At 47.9% G+C, this 19366-nt stretch overlaps 1 protein-coding gene across 1 annotated transcript in view; it reads right to left on the bottom strand.

Moving 5' to 3' along the window:
- The window catches only part of COL20A1 (collagen type XX alpha 1 chain), a 117651-nt gene that overhangs the window by 53294 nt on the left and 44991 nt on the right, over positions 1-19366 (bottom strand). Inside the window, exons 20-22 of the mRNA XM_053391720.1 lie at positions 14746-14784; positions 11233-11371; positions 1369-1511 (exon numbers count right to left, since the gene is read on the bottom strand). Of these exons, the coding sequence (XP_053247695.1) occupies positions 1369-1511; positions 11233-11371; positions 14746-14784 (321 nt within the window). The remainder of the gene's footprint in view (positions 1-1368; positions 1512-11232; positions 11372-14745; positions 14785-19366) is intronic.

Below are 19366 nucleotides of genomic sequence, written 5' to 3'. Positions count from 1 at the left end.
TCGGCCCTCACGTATCAAATCTGGCCCTCTTTGGAAAAAGTTTGGGCACCCCTGGTCTATGGGAATCATAGTGTATGTGTGAAAATATATGAATCATGTATACCAGTCATTTGAATCTTTCCTACTGAACCTCCAGTGCCTACTGAATTCTTCTTAAAAACTCCAGGAGTCATTTTAAATTAATTTGATCATTTTAACCCATTTTTACCATTTTGTATAGTATTTCTTGTACACTGCTTAATTAAGTGGCACATATATTTTTAAGATGAATAAAAATCTATTGCTACCCACTTTTGAGCTGGGAAACCCCCAAGGGATGAAGGCTCAGAGCTTGGGGACTGGTGGTGGGACGACGACGAGTGGTCAGAGGGAGAAGATTGGGAGATGACTGAGAGGAAGAGATGTCAGAAGTTAAGAGGTAACAGGGTTTAGTGAGCAGGAGGAGGCTGTAGGAGGGAGCAGTCCAGAATCAGAGGCAGAAGTGGAAGCTGGAGAGGATGGGGCCAAGAGGCAGAGATCAAGTAGGCTGCTGAAGAATCCAGGGGGACTCCTGCTCCTGCGGCAACCAGCTCCCCTTCGCCTTGGTTTCCCAGGACCAGAAGAGGTATGAAGAGGGCACAGCAGAGACAGCCACTCAAATGAAGTCTCAGATTGCTTGGGAAGGACCCAGGGAAGGAGGAGAGCTGTGGAAAGGTGGGGACCATCAGTCTTGCAACTGCTTCATTGGAGCAAGATCTGCTGGGAAGAGTTGCTGTGCTCACTAGGCCTGGCCTGCTGAGCTGTTTGTTTGTTTCTTTGAATAAAGAATTCACTGATGTCGTTATTACTGACCTGCTCCTGACAGCAGGGCATTGATGCTGATGCCAGCGCCAGCAAAGAGCAATCATCTATGCAACTGGCTGCCATTTTGCATCTTGAACCAGCCATCATTCTGGGGCAGTTTAGGCTCACATCCGCACCATACATTTAAAGCAAATTTAAGGCAGATTTAAAGCATGTTGCTTCCCCCCCAAAAATATCCTGGGAACCACTTCACAGAGTGTTCAGTTCCTAGTATCCTTCACAAACTACAGCTCCCAGTTTTTTCTGGGGAAGCTGTGTGCTTTAAAGGTGTATTAAATGTGCTTTTGATGTCTGGCGCTGATGTGATGCCTGTTCATGCATCGTCTGTTCGTAACAGGCACACAGTGCAGAATACTCAGAGAGAATTCTGCCAAGCAGCTGCTTTGTCTAGGTGACACAAGGAAAGAAAAACGTCTGGAATTTTCTCAGAAAATTGTCTTCTGGGAAATTCTGGCTCTTCTGCCCCATCCCCCATCCCTCGTAGCAACCAAATCTCCCTGCCGAATGATCAATGAGCCTCCTTACGGTCAAGTATGATGCCAAGTACAGGCTGGAAGTCCTCATCTGTTATCTGCCACACAGCAAAGGCTTCCCGAGGGCTTTCTGGCAGGAGCCGGAGGAGGAAAGTGATAGTGTATTCGGTTGGCATCCCAGAAGGAAACACTTCGCTGAGGAAATAAGTGAAGACACAAAAAGCTCTTCTAAGCAGAGAACATTGGAATGGCCTCCAAGAGTTAATCCCTGGTGCCGTGGCAACAGACTGAACACAATTAAAACCTACCTGAAAGAAATTTGAAGAAAGCCCTAAATGACATAGGTCCGAAATATCCATCCTCACAGATGCACCATCTTGCATGCCAAGATCATCAGGGGGAGCTCTCTTGGTGCTCCCATAGCCTTCAGAAGTGTGGGGTGGCAGTGGCCCGGGAGAGGGCTTTCTCTGGGGCAGCCCATAAACTGTGAAACACCCTCCCCACAAAGTTGCATCTTCACTATACAACTTTTGCTACGTGATTTTATGATTTTATATGTGTTGAAAGCAGCCCAGAGTGGCCGGGGAAATCCAGCCAGATTTTTTTTTGGGGGGGGGGTATAAATAATAATGTTGTTGTTGTTGTTGTTGTTGTTGTTGACACACCTCTTTACCCTGGCCCTTGGCCGTCAAGGTATTTTGTTCTGTGGGACCCGCCTCTTTTGCTGAATTTATACTGTCTTTGCTCTGCTTGAACTGAACTCTACAATTCTGTGATTCTATGACTACATCAAATAAAAGAATTCTGGTGAGCACTGGGGTGAAGTGTTTTGTTCTGTTTATATATACCGTATATATTGTGATTTTATATTGTGAACCAACCTGAGATCTATGGGTATGGGGCGGTATGCAAATTTAATAAATAATAATAATCAATATGATGAGCATCATGTATCGGCTTCCTTGGTGTGATAGTTGCCAGTTCTCAACTTCATGACGATGAGTTCAATCCAGACTAAGTAAGCGGATCTTAGTTCCACTGAAATTAAAGGTAAAGGGAACCCTGACCATTAGGTCCAGTTGTGACCGACTCTGGGGTTGCGGCGCTCATCTCGCTTTATTGGCTGAGGGAGCCGGTGTACAGCTTCCGGGTCATGTGGCCAGCATGACTAAGCCACTCCTGGCGAACCAGAGCAGCGCATGTAAACACCGTTTACCTTCCCGCCAGAGCAGTACCTATTTATCTATTTGCACTTTGATGTGCTTTTGAACTGCTAGGTTGGCAGGAGCAGGGACCAAGCAACGGGAGCTCACCCCGTCGCAGGGATTCGAACCGCCGACCTTCTGATCGGCAAGTCCTAGGCTCTGTGGCTTAACCCATAGCGCCACCCAAGTCCCTTCCACTGAAATTAGTGGTGGTTAAATTGTGACTAACTCGTCCCATGGGTGTTTTTGGGACCCATGTTCAATTAAGAATGCGTGGATGCAAACCAAAGGTCAGGACTTATACTTATGCTTTTCTCCATCTTTAAAAATGGCATCACGCCCTTGAAAGGGCAAACCGCCTTCTTCTTCTTCTTTGTCTTCACATATTCTGGCTACATGAACAAACCAACTTGAGTCTCTGAACATTTTGACTAAGGGTACTCTGCGGAATCTCACAATTCGATGCTAAGAAGCTTTGCTTCTTTAAACAAGATTAAAATTATCCCTATGTTTCAGCAATTAAACTTAAAAAGGAAGCTACAGCCTGCCTCTTCATAATCCAGTCTGTCTTGCTTTGCAAAGCTGTAGTCAATAATAGAATCAAATGGGATACATGGCGGGCCATTATAAACCCCAGATTACAGAGAAGACTCTGGGAGGCAACTCGACAAGCAAAGTCATGCTCCAAAGTCATCGATTAATGGAGACCTGCACAACTTGCAGAAGGCCATAAAACTGTGGCAAAGTTGACCCAGTATTTATGAACAGGTGCAGATGTCTGAAGTGATGGACATGAGGCAGGAGGTGATAATGCAGGTGAGCTGCGCACAGGTGGGCTGCATGCAAGCTGCTGGCCAGCCCTGTGGAGCCTCCTTTTATTGAGACAAATATGCAAACCAGGCAGATACATTTTGGGCTGTGACTTTTACACATCTTCCAGTCCCGAGATCATGGGGTGGTACAAAGTTATTTTGGCACCTGTTTCCACCGCGTCATTTTCCCCTTGCACAGTGTATGACGAAGGAGACAAAAGGTCTCAGAGACAAAGGTTACAGACAGGACACCGCAGACTACTGAGACCGCAAAAGGTTAGACAGAGGCAATGATGTTCAGACAGCCGTGGCTTTGTCTGTGAGGGGTGTGTGTGCTCCTCACCCCAAGGTCACGTGTGCAGGCAGGCTGAGGCTCCCTCCGGACCCCACTCCCCACTCCGCGATCATCCCTACAGATGTCCTCAGGGTAATCGGATGGCCAGCTTATACAATGATCACAAGCAAGCACACCAGGCTTGTGGGGAAAGACCATCGCTCCCAGGTACGGCATTTGCTTTCCATGCAGATGGTCCTAGGTTCAATCATTGGTATCTCCTGGTAGGGCTAGGATAGATCCTAGTCTAAAACCCTGAATAGTCCCTGACAGCTAGTGTAAGATAATACCAAACCAAGTTTTCAGACCTGACGGGGTGCACATGACCCCATGGGGGAATGAACACTGGTTTGGTGATGTTAACCACAGCCTGGAAGAATGATTGGCAAGCCTCTAGTGCAGCGGTTCTCAACCTGTGGTCCCCAGATGTTGTTGGACTACAACTCCCATCATCCCTGAGCTCTGGCCTTGCTAGCTAGGGGTGATGGGAGTTGTAGTTCAACAACATCTGGGGACCCACAGGTTGAGAAAGGCTGTTCTAGTGGGTTCTTTCAGCTCTAGGTAGTCTCGGCGGTGAGACCACGATTTCTGTGGTCTTCGGTGGCGGTTTTAGGCCTTGGGTGGAATCCTTTCATCTATCAATTGAATAAGGGGTGTGTGAAGTGGTGACTCACCCCTCCTGCAGCGGCGTTACCATGGTTCCCCATTAAAAGGGGAGTTGCGAGGGGAGTCACTGGCCAAACGCTGAAAAGGCAGTCCCCTCAGCTGCACGGAAAGGAGGGCTAGCTGTGTAAACACACTTTTTGCAGTGCCTCCCTTTGTTCCAGTTAACCCTGCCATACCTCAGTGCCCCAGCACTGGGTGAGGACTGCAGGGCCTGCTCCATTCCAGGGCCTTTTCCAACTGGCCCAGGGGGCGTGGCCCAGGCCCTCTCTCCCAGCTATAAAGGGACTCCTGCTGCGGGGAAGCCTCGGACCATCGGCTGGGTGAGGACTGCAGGGCCTGCTCCCTTCCAGGGCCTTTTCCAACTGGCCCAGGGGGCGTGGCCCAGGCCCTTTTTGGAACAAACTTTTTGGGAAGGGTGGGAAGTGTTCTGCCATTGCTTCCCTGTTCCAGGTGGTTAATGTGCTTTAAAATGTCCTCAAGCAGTCGGTGGCAATTTAAATTTTTATTTCTTTTTTTCCTTTTTTCCTTTGTTGGGGGTGGGTGGGATGGATATTTGGTTGGGGATTAATTTTAGTATAATTGTTCTGTTCTTTTTTGTTGTTGTTGTTTTATTGGTTCTGTATAGTTTGCGTTTTGTTTTTAAGGGGCGGGATCAGGGCTGCCTGGGAGTGGGGCCCCAGCCAACACGATGGCTGGGACAAGTTCCACAGGGGGGGAAGCACTGGGACATCCGATCTCGGTGATCATGGGCAGGAGGCGGAGTTACGCTAAGACCAGATCATGTCATTACCGAGGAGGCAGGTTTAGTCGTTGTCTGAAGACTATCCCTGCCTCCGGGTCTGGCCTTGACCGGATGGATACTGGAATCAACAGGGGAAACCTACATGACCTGAAGGTGTTGCTGTGTAATGCCAGGTCAATGATGAATAAAACCACTGCCATCCACGACCTGATTGTGGATGGAGGATTTGACCTGGCATGTGTGACGGAGACCTGGTTGGAGGAAGCAGATGGGCCTGTCCTTGCCGCTGCTTGCCCACCAGGTTTCTCTTACACACAGCAACCCAGGTCATGTGGGCGGGGAGGGGGGGTTGCAGTGATTTTTAGGAAGTCACTAGCTTGCACCAGGCGTCCTACTGGGAAGATCCAGTTTTCTGAGTGCATGTTCTGGAAGTTGGGCAATAGGGGCAGTACAGGATTCCTTTTGGTGTACCGACCTCCCCGCTGCACCAAGGATTCCCTGTCTGAGCTGCTTCAGGTCGTGGCGGATTTTCTCCTGGAGACACCTAGTTTGGTTGTCCTAGGGGATTTTAACATCCATGCCGACACGACCTTACAAGGGGCCGCTCGGGACTTCGTGGAAAGCATGGCCTCCATGGGGCTGTCCCTGAATAAGTTTGGCCCAACTCATAGTCATGGACATGCCTTAGACCTGGTGTTCACCTCTAGTGACGTGGGTGATCTGACACTAAGTAAAAGTGAAACAAAAGAAGTGCCATGGTCAGATCACTTCCTGGTGCAACTGGACTTCTCCGCGACCCTTCCCCTCTGCAGGGAGGTGGGACCAATTCGGATGGTCCGCCCCCGCCACTTAATGGATCCAGATGGTTTCCAGAGAGTGGTAGGGGATGCTTTATCCCATGTTGATGGCCTTTCAGCTGATTCCCTGGTGGCCCGCTGGAATGCGGAGTTAACCAGGGCTATCGACTGTCTGGCTCCGAAGCGCCCTCTCCGATTGCATGGAGCCCGGACAGCCCCGTGGTTTTCTTCGGAGCTGAGGGCGATGAAACAATCGCTGAGACGGCTAGAGCGTCGGTGGCAAAAAACTCACTCCGAATCTGACCGGACACAGGTTAGAGCTCAACTTCGAGCCTACCAAGTGGCGATAGCGACGGCGAAGAAGACTTTCTTCACCGCCTCTATTGCATCTGCAGAAAATAGTAGCAGGAGACTCTTTCAGGTGGTTCGCAATTTAACGGAACCACCTTTACCACCGGGGCCTTGTAAAGACCCCAAGATCTCCTGCAACGATTTTGCAAAGTTTTTTGCAGATAAAATCACTCATATTCGGAAGGAGCTAGACACCACCGTGGGAGCAGGGCTGGGGCGGGAGAGTGCTAGAGCTCTGTCTGGTCAAGTTGCATGGAATCAATTTCAATCCGTTACCCCCGAGGATGTGGACAGGCTGCTTGGATGCGTGAAACCAACCACCTGTCTCCTTGATCCTTGCCCATCCTGGCTAATAAAAGCAAGCCGGGAAGGGCTGGGCGATGGGCTCTGCGGGGTGGTGAATGCTTCCCTCTGTGAGGGAACATTCCCAGATCCGCTGAAAGAAGCGGTCATTAAACCGCTTCTTAAAAAACCATCTTTAGACCCGGCCAGTATGGCCAACTATCGCCCAGTCTCAAATCTTCCATTCTTGGGCAAGGTGATTGAGCGCGTGGTTGCTGAACAACTCCAGGCACGCCTGGAGGATGCGGACCATTTGGATCCCTTCCAATCAGGATTCAGGCCTCATCATGGGACTGAAACTGCCTTGGTCGCGCTGGTTGATGATCTCCGGCGAGCTAGGGACAAAGGTGAGAGTTGTTTCCTGGTTCTGCTGGATCTCTCAGCGGCCTTTGATACAATCGACCATAACATCCTTCTGGACCGTCTAGAGGGGCTGGGAGCTGGGGGCACTGTTATGCAGTGGTTTCGCTCCTTCCTCCTGGGCCGTGTTCAGAAAGTGGTGGTGGGGGATGAGTGTTCAGACCCCTGGGCCCTCACTTGCGGGGTGCCTCAGGGTTCCGTCCTCTCCCCCATGCTTTTTAACATCTATATGAAGCCACTGGGAGAGATCATCAGGGGGTTTGGACTGGGTGTCCATCAATATGCAGATGATACCCAGCTCTACCTCTCTTTCAAATCAGAACCAGTGAAGGCGGTGAAGGTCCTGTGTGAGTGCCTGGAGGCAGTTGGAGGATGGATGGCGGCTAATGGATTGAGGTTGAATCCTGACAAGACAGAAGTACTGTTTTTGGGGGACAGGGGGCGGGCTGGTGTGGAGGACTCCCTGGTCCTGAATGGGGTAACTGTGCCCCTGAAGGACCAGGTGCGCAGCCTGGGAGTCATTTTGGACTCACAGCTGTCCATGGAGGCGCAGGTCAATTCTGTGTCCAGGGCAGCTGTCTACCAACTCCACCTGGTACGCAGGCTGAGACCCTACCTGCCCGCGGACTGTCTCGCCAGAGTGGTGCATGCTCTGGTTATCTCCCGCTTGGACTACTGCAATGCGCTCTACGTGGGGCTACCTTTGAAGGTGACTCGGAAACTACAACTAATCCAGAATGCGGCAGCTAGACTGGTGACTGGGGGCGGCCGCCGAGACCATATAACACCGGTCTTGAAAGACCTACATTGGCTCCCAGTACGTTTCCGAGCACAATTCAAAGTGCTGGTGTTGACCTTTAAAGCCCTAAACGGCCTCGGCCCAGTATACCTGAAGGAGCGTCTCCACCCCCATCGTTCTGCCCGGATGCTGAGGTCCAGCGCCGAGGGCCTTCTGGCGGTTCCCTCATTGCGAGAAGCAAAGCTACAGGGAACCAGGCAGAGGGCCTTCTCGGTAGTGGCGCCTGCCCTGTGGAACGCCCTCCCATCAGATGTCAAAGCGATAAATAACTACCTGACATTCAGAAGGCATCTTAAGGCAGCCCTGTTCAGGGAAGTTTTTAATCTGTGATATTTTAGTGTATTTTTGGTTTCTATGGAAGCCGCCCAGAGTGGCTGGGGAAACCCAGCCAGATGGGCGGGGTACAAATAATAAATTATTATTATTATTATTATTATACACACCCAGTGCCTAAGCCAAGGTTCCCTAGATCTGAAATTGTTAATAAAGTTGTGGCCATTTTAATCCCAAAATACGTTGTCGCATGTAATCATTGCTCTGGGACTGACTCCCGGAGGAGCGGGGGTCTGCAACTGGGCACGCAATGTAAGAGAATACCCTTGTGAATAACATATTAAGGGTGGAGGATGGAATTTCATGGGGTTGTGGTAAGGGTTAACTCCCTCCTCATGTGCCGTGGCCCCAATCCTGATTGCCCCCTCTCCATGGCTGTTGGTTAAACTTAGAAAATTAGACACCCTTAATTTTGACTGTGCAATGAAAGTCACAAGGTAGTGAAGATGATGGACTTTATGGAGCTAGCTGACCTTACTGGAAGAATCCGCTACCAGAAATAAGAGGAATATCAAGAAGATTGGAGGAAATTTAAGGACTATTTGAATAAATATTGTAATATTAAAAATTAGAAGTTACTTGAAAGTACCAAATAGGCCTAGGATTAAATTAGGATTTATTTAAATAAATGGGACTTAAAACATTAAGAAAAGTGAAGAAATTTGATTATAACTGGAATATTGTGCTTTAATAATGATATTGGAAAACTGTTACATTCAGACACAAGGAAATTCAGAAGGAAGGGATTAGAGGAAGTCAAGTAATATGTTCACAAGATTGGATTTTTAAATAACTAAGCTTGTTTGTGTGGTTTATTTGTTTATGGTTATTTGTTATAGATGTTTTCCTTTTAATTTTTTTATTTTGTAATTTTATTTTGGTTTGGTTTTTTGTTGTTGTTGTGCAGCATTCTTTGCAGTATGTGTTACAATTGTATAAAATCTAATAAAAATTATTGGGGGGGGGGAGAAAGTCACAAGGTCGTTTGGTTCCATGTCAAGGAGGAAGCCACCGTGCTCTCCCAGCGAGGTTTTCCTCCAAAAGCTGGTTGGAAGTTTGTTTACTCCTCCCAAAAGTGACTGCAAGGAGAAGGGGAATTCTTCGGCATGTCATCAGAAAACTGCACATGGCAGAGATCCATTTGCCTTATCTGATGGCCGGATAGATGGCTGCTTAACGATACCGCGAGTGTGAGATAGCAAAAGCAGAAGCACTGAGATGAGATATATGCATATCGAATCAGACCCTGCTGATGAAACATCTCCAGTACCTCAGCTAGCTCTGGCGGCTTCCTCAATTTATCCCAAGGCGTTTCAGAAATCAATTTATGGGCCTCTGCACAGAGACGATGCCATGAAAAGCAACAACCTCTTTTGTCCTCTGAAAGAGGTGCCTCAGAAACTCTGAATTTCCACCCGAATCCGCCAGCATGGGAGCATCAAACTCCAGTTGTTGTTTTCTGTGCAGCAGAGATCATTTCTGCCAGAATCCCAGAAACACCTCCACCCAATGATACTAATAATTATCAGGTTGCTTGAGAGTATTCAAAGCAAGGGAAGAACTGTAGCTCAGTGGTAGAGCACCTGATTGGCATGTAAAAGGTCTTGGTTTTAAATCCCTGGCTTCTGCAAGCAGGGCTGGGTAAGATTCCTGCCTGAAACCCTGGTTACAGACAGTTCTGAGTGACATAGACCATTGGCCTGGTTCAATATCCTATGTTCCTAAGTAAAGCAATTCTTCTTAACAACTCTTTCATTAACCTTGTGTTAGGGCTGCCCTGAATAGTATTTAATGGCGAACTTCACTTTGAAATTAGCACATTTGACAGAGCCGAACAAATTACCCAAATCAGCACTCACCTTACTGAACATTTGCCCATTTACAAGGTGGTTCAGTGCCACTCGTTTTTTTTTACTTCTCTTCACTGTTTTCTTTCCCTGGCCCCTTCCAATTACTCTGTCTGTGAAAGGTTTTCAGCTTGCCCAGACAGAATGATCTCCCCTGTCCTCCCCTTGCACGTTGTTCTGGGGGGGGGGTCCTCCTGACCCCTGCCGGAGCCAATTTTTTTGGGGGGGGCACAAGGGGAGGAAAGGGGAGACAGCCCTGTTGTGCAAGTGGAAGTCCTTCTGCAGGGTTTCTGCTGACAGTGCTGTTTAATTGAATTCCACCCAAAGTCCCTAAAGGTAAAGATAAAGGGACCCCTGACCATTAGGTCCAGTCGTGACCGGCTCTGGGGTTGCGGCGCTAATCTCGCTCTATGGGCCGAGGGAGCTGGCGGTTGTCCACAGACAGCTTCCGGGTACCGTGGCCAACATGACTAAGCCGCTTCTGGCGAACCAGAGCAGCGCACGGAAATGCCGTTTACCTTCCCGCCAGAGCGGTACCTATTTATCTACTTGTACTTTGACGTGCTTTTGAACTGCTAGGTTGGCAGGAGCAGGGACCGAGCAACGGGAGCCCACCCCGTCACAGGGATTCGAACCGCCAACCTTCTGATCGGCAAGTCCTAGGCTCTGTGGTTTAACCCACAGCGCCACCTGCGTCCCTACCCAAAGTCCCTAAGTGACCTGCAAAATTCAAGAGTGTGAGGCCTAACACAAAATCAGAAAAGGAGCAACCCGTTACAATAGACCGTGAAATCACCCATAAAACAGGCTTAAGAAACAGCAGCCACAAGTGGTTCTGTCACCCCACGCTGCTAATAATTGACCTTGCAATCAGGCTTCCTAAGCCAGTTTCCCATGTATTATTATTATTATTATTTATTTACATGCCCCCTGTCTCAGTGGGTTGCCCCAGCCACTCTGGGCGGTTCCCAACAAAACATTAAAAATACAACAAAACATCAGCCATTAAACACTTCCCTGTACAGGGATGCCTTCAGGTGTCTTTAAAAGTCAAATAGTTCTTTATCTCCTTGACATCTGACGGGAGGGCGTTCCACAGGGCAGGTGCCACCACCAAGAAGGCCCTCTGCCTCGTTCCCTGTAACTTCACTTCTTGCAGTGAGGGAACTGCCAGAAGGTCCTTGGAGCTGGAACCAAGTATCCAGGCTGAACTATGGGACTAGAGATGCTCCTTCAAATATACAGGGCCAAGGCCATTCAGGGCTTCGAAGGTCAGCACCAACACTTTGAATTGCACTCAGAAATGTACTGGGAGCCATACACTTTACCTTGTCTTCCGGGTCAGCTGGATATCCCTGAAAAGAGTGTAAGTGTGGATTCCTAGGAAGATGTAGGGTTCCATAGCAACTCCTTTGATGGAGGCGTACTCCTTTTCCATCAGTCCAAACACCTCCATCATATCATAACCTGGAGAAAACGGAGAACCAGGAATATAGTGGAATGCCTTGTCTGTACTAAAAGCAGCAATCGCCACAAAGGAGGGGAGGAGCGAGGGGCTGGAGATCAGATCCATAGCAAATGTGGGATTTGAATCCAGAGCTCCCAGATCCAACCCCAGTTCTTAGAATATGGGACTCCATCAGCTCTTGGACAAGGTGGAGTGTTCCAATGGGTGTGTATGTGTGAAGTTTGGGTGAACCAGACATAAAGATTTGCCCAGTCGCTCCCAAATAGGATCAGCTTGCACATTGCAATGAACAGGCAAGCAAGCAAAATGCTGGCAGAAAATTAAACTGCTCTTTCCCCCATTTTCATGTCTCTCCCCACACACTTTAAACTGCTAAGTGAGGGTTGACCTGAGTTGCATGGCAAATACATATTTTCCCACAAAAAAGAGAAAGGGGGGGACCTCATCCCCCGGCCCTCGGAGCTTCCTCCTCGCCGACTTCTCATTAAAGCTCTGTGAGTCACTTTCTAAAGTCTTTAATGCAAGCAGGCTTTGCAATCAGCAATTCCCTCCCCCCTCCCCAACCCATTCGCTTATCTGAATTTATGGAAAGCTGAGGCCAGGGTGCGGGCAGGAGGAAGGAACAACTGGAAAGGAGATAATTATATAAATAGTAAAGGGGACGCATAAAAAGAAGGGAAGGAGGGTTTTTAATCAATATCCTGCCTCCATCAGGTTCATCTCCCCATAACCTAGTTCTAAGTTTTATCTATCGAGATGGCAGTATGTAGTATGGGGACTAAAATTTGCAAAAGACCCCGGCGTTGAAATCTTCTCATCTCAATTAAAGTTTGCACTAAATGTTAATAATGTTATCAAGGGAAAGTTGAAGCCACAGCTGTAGACCATATATAGCTATATGCGGTTGGTATCAAGAGGAATAGGTCAAAGGAGCGCAGCTGAGGCACTAAGCAATTCTGTTTGTGAAATCCTTTCAATTGCAGAGGAATATTTGTAAAAGAAATATTCCCTTGGATTTCTCTGGCGGGATCACATGCTCAGTAATAGGCGTTAGTGCAAAGGCTGAGCCAAACATTTTCAAGCAAACGTTTTTGAAGCCATCAGGACAGGGCGGGACAACAGATGGCAAAATATTTCCAGAAATAACCCCCCACCACACAAGGGTATCCTTTTCCATTCTAGTTTGCTGCTCTTTGTAGCTCCCAATTAGTTGCAGTTTGCAAAACAGCACTTATTCTCCCTAATAACGGCAACATCGTCACACAACCAATCAGTTTGGGCTACGGAATGATGTCACAGCAGGCAGATAAAGCCAATGCGGAGCAAGGGCAACTCACTCTCTTTCTCTCTAGCTAAATCTGCCTGCACAAATCCGTGCCCAAATGGGGAGAAACGTTAATGCCAAAGACCTGAGCCCTATATCTGAGACCTCCGTGGAAATATGGTGGTCCAGTGGTAGCCGTGTGAGGGGAAGAGTGGAGCTGTGCTCAGAGGTCCTGCCCCCTCCATTTTGTCACTGCCAGCCCCAGTGGAGGAGAAAGTATTTGTTGCATGACACCCCAGTATGAAGCGGGGAACCAATTCCATGTGTTTAGATTTCTTCACTGCATGGGCATCAGAGGGTGAGGTCAGCATAGAACATGGTGACTAGGCAAGGATAGTGTCATGAACACTTCTGCCCAAGGTATAAGGTATAAGAGAGACTCACATTCTTCCCAAGCAGCTGCAAACAGTCACATCTCAACTCCCCCTTGCTTTCAGAATGACAGGAATGCAGAGAGTGTGCTAGAGAGAAACCAACTCTCTCAGAAAACACAGGCAGTTTCGGAAGACGAGAGGGAGAGCAGTTCCTCACATGAAGGGGAGTTTAGTTCGCCCAAGGAGCAGACATATGGGAAAGGTCTTAGATAGAAAACAAAGCCAGAAATGGAAGGGTCATAGGTTCAGGATATTCTGCCAGACTCGGAAGCACTCCTCAGAAGGGTCAACTGATTCATAAGCATTGGACGTACAGTTAGGCGTCCGAGGCTCATTGTTTGTATTGCAATAAATCTCCCAACTAATTACGACTTGTGTGCTGTGTTATCAAGACAGTAGACTGGGCTCCTGACAGATAGCAAGCATGGTCCTGCTCTTCCACTCATGCTGCTAGGGCTTGGGTGTAGCCTCCAGCTATTAAAAGTGGGGTTGGTGCCACCCTGAATGGGCCACCTGCAAAGTCCTGCCCTTGGTGGCAGGAGCAAACCCACCACTTCCCTGAGAAGTGGTGCATAACTCAGGCCACTGGCCAACAGTAAGGTAAAGGTAAAGGGACCCCTGACCATTAGGTCCAGTTGTGACCAACTCTGGGGTTGCGGTGCTCATCTCGCTCTATGGGCCGAGGGAGCCGGCGGTTGTCCACAGACAGCTTCCGGGTCATATGGCCAGCATGACTAAGCCGCTTCTGGTGAACTAGAGCAGCGCACGGAAACGCCGTTTACCTTCCCGCCGGAGTGGTTCCTATTTATCTACTAGCACTTTGACGTGCTTTCAAACTGCTAGGTTGGCAGGAGCAGGGACCGAGCAACGGGAGCTCACCCCGTTGCGGGGATTCAAACCGCCGACCTTCTGATCAGCAAGTCCTAGGCTCTGTGGTTTAACCCACAGTGCCACCCGTGTCCCTGTGGCCAACAGTAAAGGTAAAGGTAAAGGTACCCCTGCCCGTATGGGCCAGTCATGTCCGACTCTAGGGTTGTGCGCCCATCTCACTTAAGAGGCCGGGGGCCAGCGCTGTCCGGAGACACTTCCGGGTCAGTTGGCCAGCGTGACAAAGCTGCATCTGGCGAGCCAGCACCAACGCAGCACACGGAAACGCCGTTTACCTTCCCGCTATAAAGCGGTACCTATTTATCTACTTACACTTTGATGTGCTTTCGAACTGCTAGGTGGGCAGGAGCAGGGACTGAGCAACGGGAGCTCACCCCGTCGCGGGGATTCGAACCGCTGACCTTCTGATCAGCAAGTCCTAGGCCCTGTGGTTTAACCCACAGCGCCACCTGCGTCCCGTGGCCAACAGTACTGAACCCCAATTCTAAGGCTTAACCAAAGGCCATTAATTAGGACCTCGTTGTCTAATATAAAGAATTCCAATCAGGTTGTAAGCTTGTGGGCAGGGCCTAATGTCCCTCAGTGGCTATTAACCAGAAGGTTGGTGGTTCAAGCCCACCCAGGGATGGCTGTGGGTAGGACCCCTGCATTGCAGGGGGTTGGGTTATGTTTCCAGCACCCCCTTTTATCTGTTATACAGCACCTAGATCTTTGAGACACTGCATAACTAAGAAAGGAGGGCTCTCTCTCTTTTTTTGCAAAAACAAGGAAGAAACTGGCAGCTTACCTTGCAGAGAACCTTCCATGGAGTCCAGGACAGGGCAGTCTTCAGAATGACATGGAACAGGCGGAAAGGAAGAGATATGAAAGGAAGCATGGATATATTAATTAACCTGAAGGAGAACAACACAAAGGGCTCTGGAGCCTGTTGAATCAGCACATTAGTTCCAGCATGCTATTCTTACAATGGCCAACCAGATGATGATCAAAGGTCTGCAAGCAGGACTTGAGCAGAAGAGCATCCTCTCCTTTTGTTTCCAGCAACTAGTATTTGGAAGCATTATTGCCCTGAACTGCGGAGGTGGAGTATAGCCACTATCATGGCCAGCAGTCATTGATAATCTTCTCCTCCACCCATTTGCCTAATCTCCTTTTTAAAGCTATCCAAGTTGGTTGCTACCCCTGTCTCTTGTGGGAGCGAGTTCTGCAGTTTCATTACATGCTGCATGGAGAAGTCCTTTCCTTTCTCTGCCCCAAAACTTCCAGCATCCTTCTTCATTGGATGAATAATTTCACACATTTCAAAGGGCCAACCTGGCTTTGAATGTTCATACATTCAAACCTGGTTTAAAGTGATTGGAACCTATAGCCCAGCCTTCCCCAACTTTTAGAAGACATCTGAAGGCACCCTGTTTAGGGAAGATTTTAATGTTTGATGTTTTATTGTATTTTTAATATTTTGTTGGAAGCCGCCCAGAGTAGCTGGGGAAACCCAGCCAGATGGGTGGGGTATAAATAATAATAATAATAATAATAATAATAATAATAATAATAATAAATTATATTAATAATAATAAAAATTATATTAATAATATATTATTATTAATATAAAATCTTAATAATAATATATTATTATTATTATCATTATCATCATCATCATCATCATCGCATGGCGACTATTGACCATGCTGACTGTGTCTGATGGAGTTCCAACAACAGTCAGAAGGAACCAGTCTGCGGATGGCTGATGCAGCCTAATATGGTCTACTCTGACTGGCAGAGGCTCTCCAGCAGGTGTGGAGCCCAGAAAATGAAAGGTAAAACTTGCATATGATGCTCTGCCGACAGGCATGTGGACCTCAGAAGGTTGCTCAGAGAGGAATGTGGCCTTTGTCGGGATCTCCGCTCAGCCAAGCTTATAAAGCTTATCTTCCTCCGAGTCCTTCGGAATCGCCCTCCCGACGAATAATTAACGACCTGAGCCTTTGATGAGGCCTCAGGCACATTCCCGTTTCCAGCACAGGGAAGTGATGAGATTTATGGCTACATCGCTATACTTTATTTCTTACTACGCAGACAGCAAAGAAATATACATCCTCTCTCTATGAAAGCGGAGAGCAACCAAAAAAAGGAACAAAGGAACAAAGGAAACAGGAAACCAGTACGTCACATCCGTCTCTAGTCTCCCGTGAGACATCCAATAGCCTGGACTGTCTCTGGAATGTAAACCGAGCCTTGTGACTCCAAGCAGCTGATCAGTGGCAAACAGAAACTAACAGCCTTCAGACAGAAAGCAAGGCCCCAACCCTGCTGTAAAGCGTGAGACAATGTTGTTAAATGGAACATTTGAATGGGACAAACAGGTCTGGAAATGCCTGCATCGTTCAAGTCCACTCATCACTTTGCTAGGGCTGGCTGCAAAATTGTCTTGACTTCCAGCTGCCTTGGAGAATGGCGATTTCTAATCCTTATTATCCCATGCCTGCTGTTCTCCCCGCCACGAGGGTGCTTTTATTTCCCCTCCCCCTTGCTTGTCAAAACCTTTTCATTTTGATGAAAGGTGAATTACTGCAATCACAGTAAAATGTTGCACTCAATTCCAGCCATGCAAGTTGGGGGGTTTTCGTTTCATTTCTTATTTATTCCCTGCTACCGTTTTCTGTTTTTCCAGACCGTATTCTGTAAAGTGCAGCTTTCACCTTGCAGTTGTTTACCCATACGGACTAAAACGGCTGCCATAAGAATGAAATCAGGAGTAAGTGGGCCATCGCATTGTATTAATTGTACGTGGTGAAAAGGAGTGAGCGCTTTTCTCCTTTTGATGCCCATTCAGCCAGCTGCCTTTCGGAAGGCAAAGTGAGTTGTTTTGCAGAAAATAATACAAACACTTTGGCATACGTCTGCAGTTCACCTTTTACAGGAAATCCCCTGCTAAATCCTCTCTCATCCTTTGAGCCAAGGAATCAAAAACTGGGAGCCGCAGCTCATACAAATCAGAGATAAGAGAGGAAGAATCAAAGGCTCTTTGGTGAAGAGTTAGAAAGTGCTCTCCATCTAAATGGGTTGAGTGGGGGAAAAAGACGCCTTCAGAAAGAACCAAGCGCTGCAGTTATTTGCTTCTGTAACAGTCCCAGACAAAGGGGGCAAGCTGGAAGCCGGGGAAATGGAGCATTTGATGGTAAAATGAGAGGTGCCCCTGAAAAGCAAGGACACTCGAAAGGGTGTCGCGTTTTGTGATTGTCTTTCTGAGCATCTGCTGAGGGCATATGATCACTATTACGAAAAGTCTTTCTTACTTTCATAGCACCATCAATCAATGTATCTAGAACGTGGGTAGGCAAACGAAGGCCCGGGGGCTGGATCCGGCCCAATCACCTTCTAAATCCGGCCACGGACAGTCCAGGAATCAGCATGTTTTTACATGAGTGGAATGTGCCCTTTTATTTAAAATGCATCTCTGGATTATTTGTGGGGCATAGGAATTCATTCATTCCCCCCCAAAAAAATATAGTCCTCCCCCCCAAGGTCTGAGGGACAGTGTACTGCCCCCCTGCTGAAAATGTTTGCTGATCTAGAGTTTTATAGAAGAGGTGTGTGCATGCACATGAAAGCTCATACCAATAACAAACTTAGTTGGTCTCTAAGGTGCTACTGGAAGGAATTTTTTTATAGAAGAGGAGCATTGGAATATAGGAAGCTTCTCTCCCCCCCCCCCATATTGTCTACACCAGGCAAGTCCAACTTCAAATAGGCTGTGATCTACGATCCAATATAACAGGCACGTCCAACAGGTAGATCATGATCTACCAGTAGATCACTGAACGTTTGTGGTAGATCAGTGGTAGATCAGTGGCTCCCCTCAAACAAGCTCAACATTTTTGCCCTGCACCCCCCAAAAACGGGGCTTACCTCCTCCCTCAACAAAATTTTACCTGAACCCAAAAAAAGGGGGTAGATCACTGCCAGTTTTTAACTCTGTGAGTAGATTGCAGTCTCTTGGGAGTTGGCAACATGCAATATAAAAACTGGCAGTGATCTAGCACCCAGGGATGGATCCAGGCTGCCGTGGCAGGGATGGGGGCAGGGTGGGCAAGTGCTGGCTGCTTCCCCCAGGGGGCAGGGATGAGTGTAAGGTGGGAGGCAGGGATGGGTGCTTCCTAGGACATGGCAGGGATGGGTACAGGGTGGGCGGGCACACACTGACAGAGCTGGGGTGGGTGTGCGTGCAGAGTCAATACAGTCCCTCCTGCGAGAGGAGCTCAGGACAAGGTGTGGCTGCTCAGGCACGTCTCCAGAGGAGGGTGGCGATCGACCAGAATTCATCCCAGGATCGGGAGGTTGATCGTGATCGATGTATTGGGCATGTCTGATCTACTCTGACTGGCAGCAGCTGCCCACAGTTTCAGGCAGGGATCTTTCCCTGGTCTACATAGAGGTGCTGGGCATTGCATCGCATCATTTCATCCATGCAAGCATTTCAGCTTTCTGGGCCGAACAATTTCCCCCCTACTCCCCCTGCCATCTATGGGTTTGTGGGATTCTCCCAAGCCAATCTGAGGAGGTGGGGACATGCTGGAGAAGTCTGTGAAGATGGGTTTGGCATGCACCTGCCTGCCGCCCAAGGAATCTAATTCCGAGGAGCATCAAAACCAAAACCCACAACCCACCCTTTCTATGACATTGCTTGGCCCCAATTTGCTGCTGTATTCCATTTCCATTCTTCACTGCAGTTCCCTGATAAACACCCAACCGAAACCTTTGCAGTCTCCAAAGGAGTTTCAAAAACCCTTTCCCACAACATTTGTATTTTACAATTTATTCCTTGGCAGATTATTGTTGTTGTGGTTTTTAAAAAATAAATAAATAGCCCTGTTTGCTCAACACTTGCTACAAATCCTCTTGCTATCGTGTTTTATAGCCAGTCATTTGAGGAGACACCCGTGACAAACTCACTTACATTAATAACACAATTTACAGAGGAGTTGAATTAATTGAAAGGATTTCTGAAGCACATTCATAGCTTCCCTATTCTGCCAAGGGCACAGAAATAAATATCCTCTCGCTGAATAATGCCAGACATTTGTTGAAAATAACTCTACACCTTGTGAATTTGCATTTGTTTCACCTTGGATATGCATTTGGGAGAGAAGGAGGGAGGGACCCATTCGTGGTTTAAAGAGCTCCAGGAAAATTGTGCGAATGATGCCAGGAAAGGGATGAGGGACTAGAAAGAATATGAAAATCCAGCGATCGTCAAAACATTGGTACTGGATTTTGAAGGTACCCTTCCATCTGCTGTCAAAGTTGCTTGATGTCTGTACCAAACAAAAATAAAACTAGAACGGCACAAAAAAAGAGGGGAAATCATCACGATACAGGTAAAACAGGTAAAATGGCAAAAATAAACT

This window comes from Podarcis raffonei, chromosome 6 (genome assembly GCF_027172205.1).
Source record: "Podarcis raffonei isolate rPodRaf1 chromosome 6, rPodRaf1.pri, whole genome shotgun sequence".
Lineage (NCBI taxonomy): Eukaryota > Metazoa > Chordata > Lepidosauria > Squamata > Lacertidae > Podarcis > Podarcis raffonei.
Note: the sequence above shows the minus strand (reverse complement) of the source record. Positions and strands in the feature narration are given on the sequence as shown.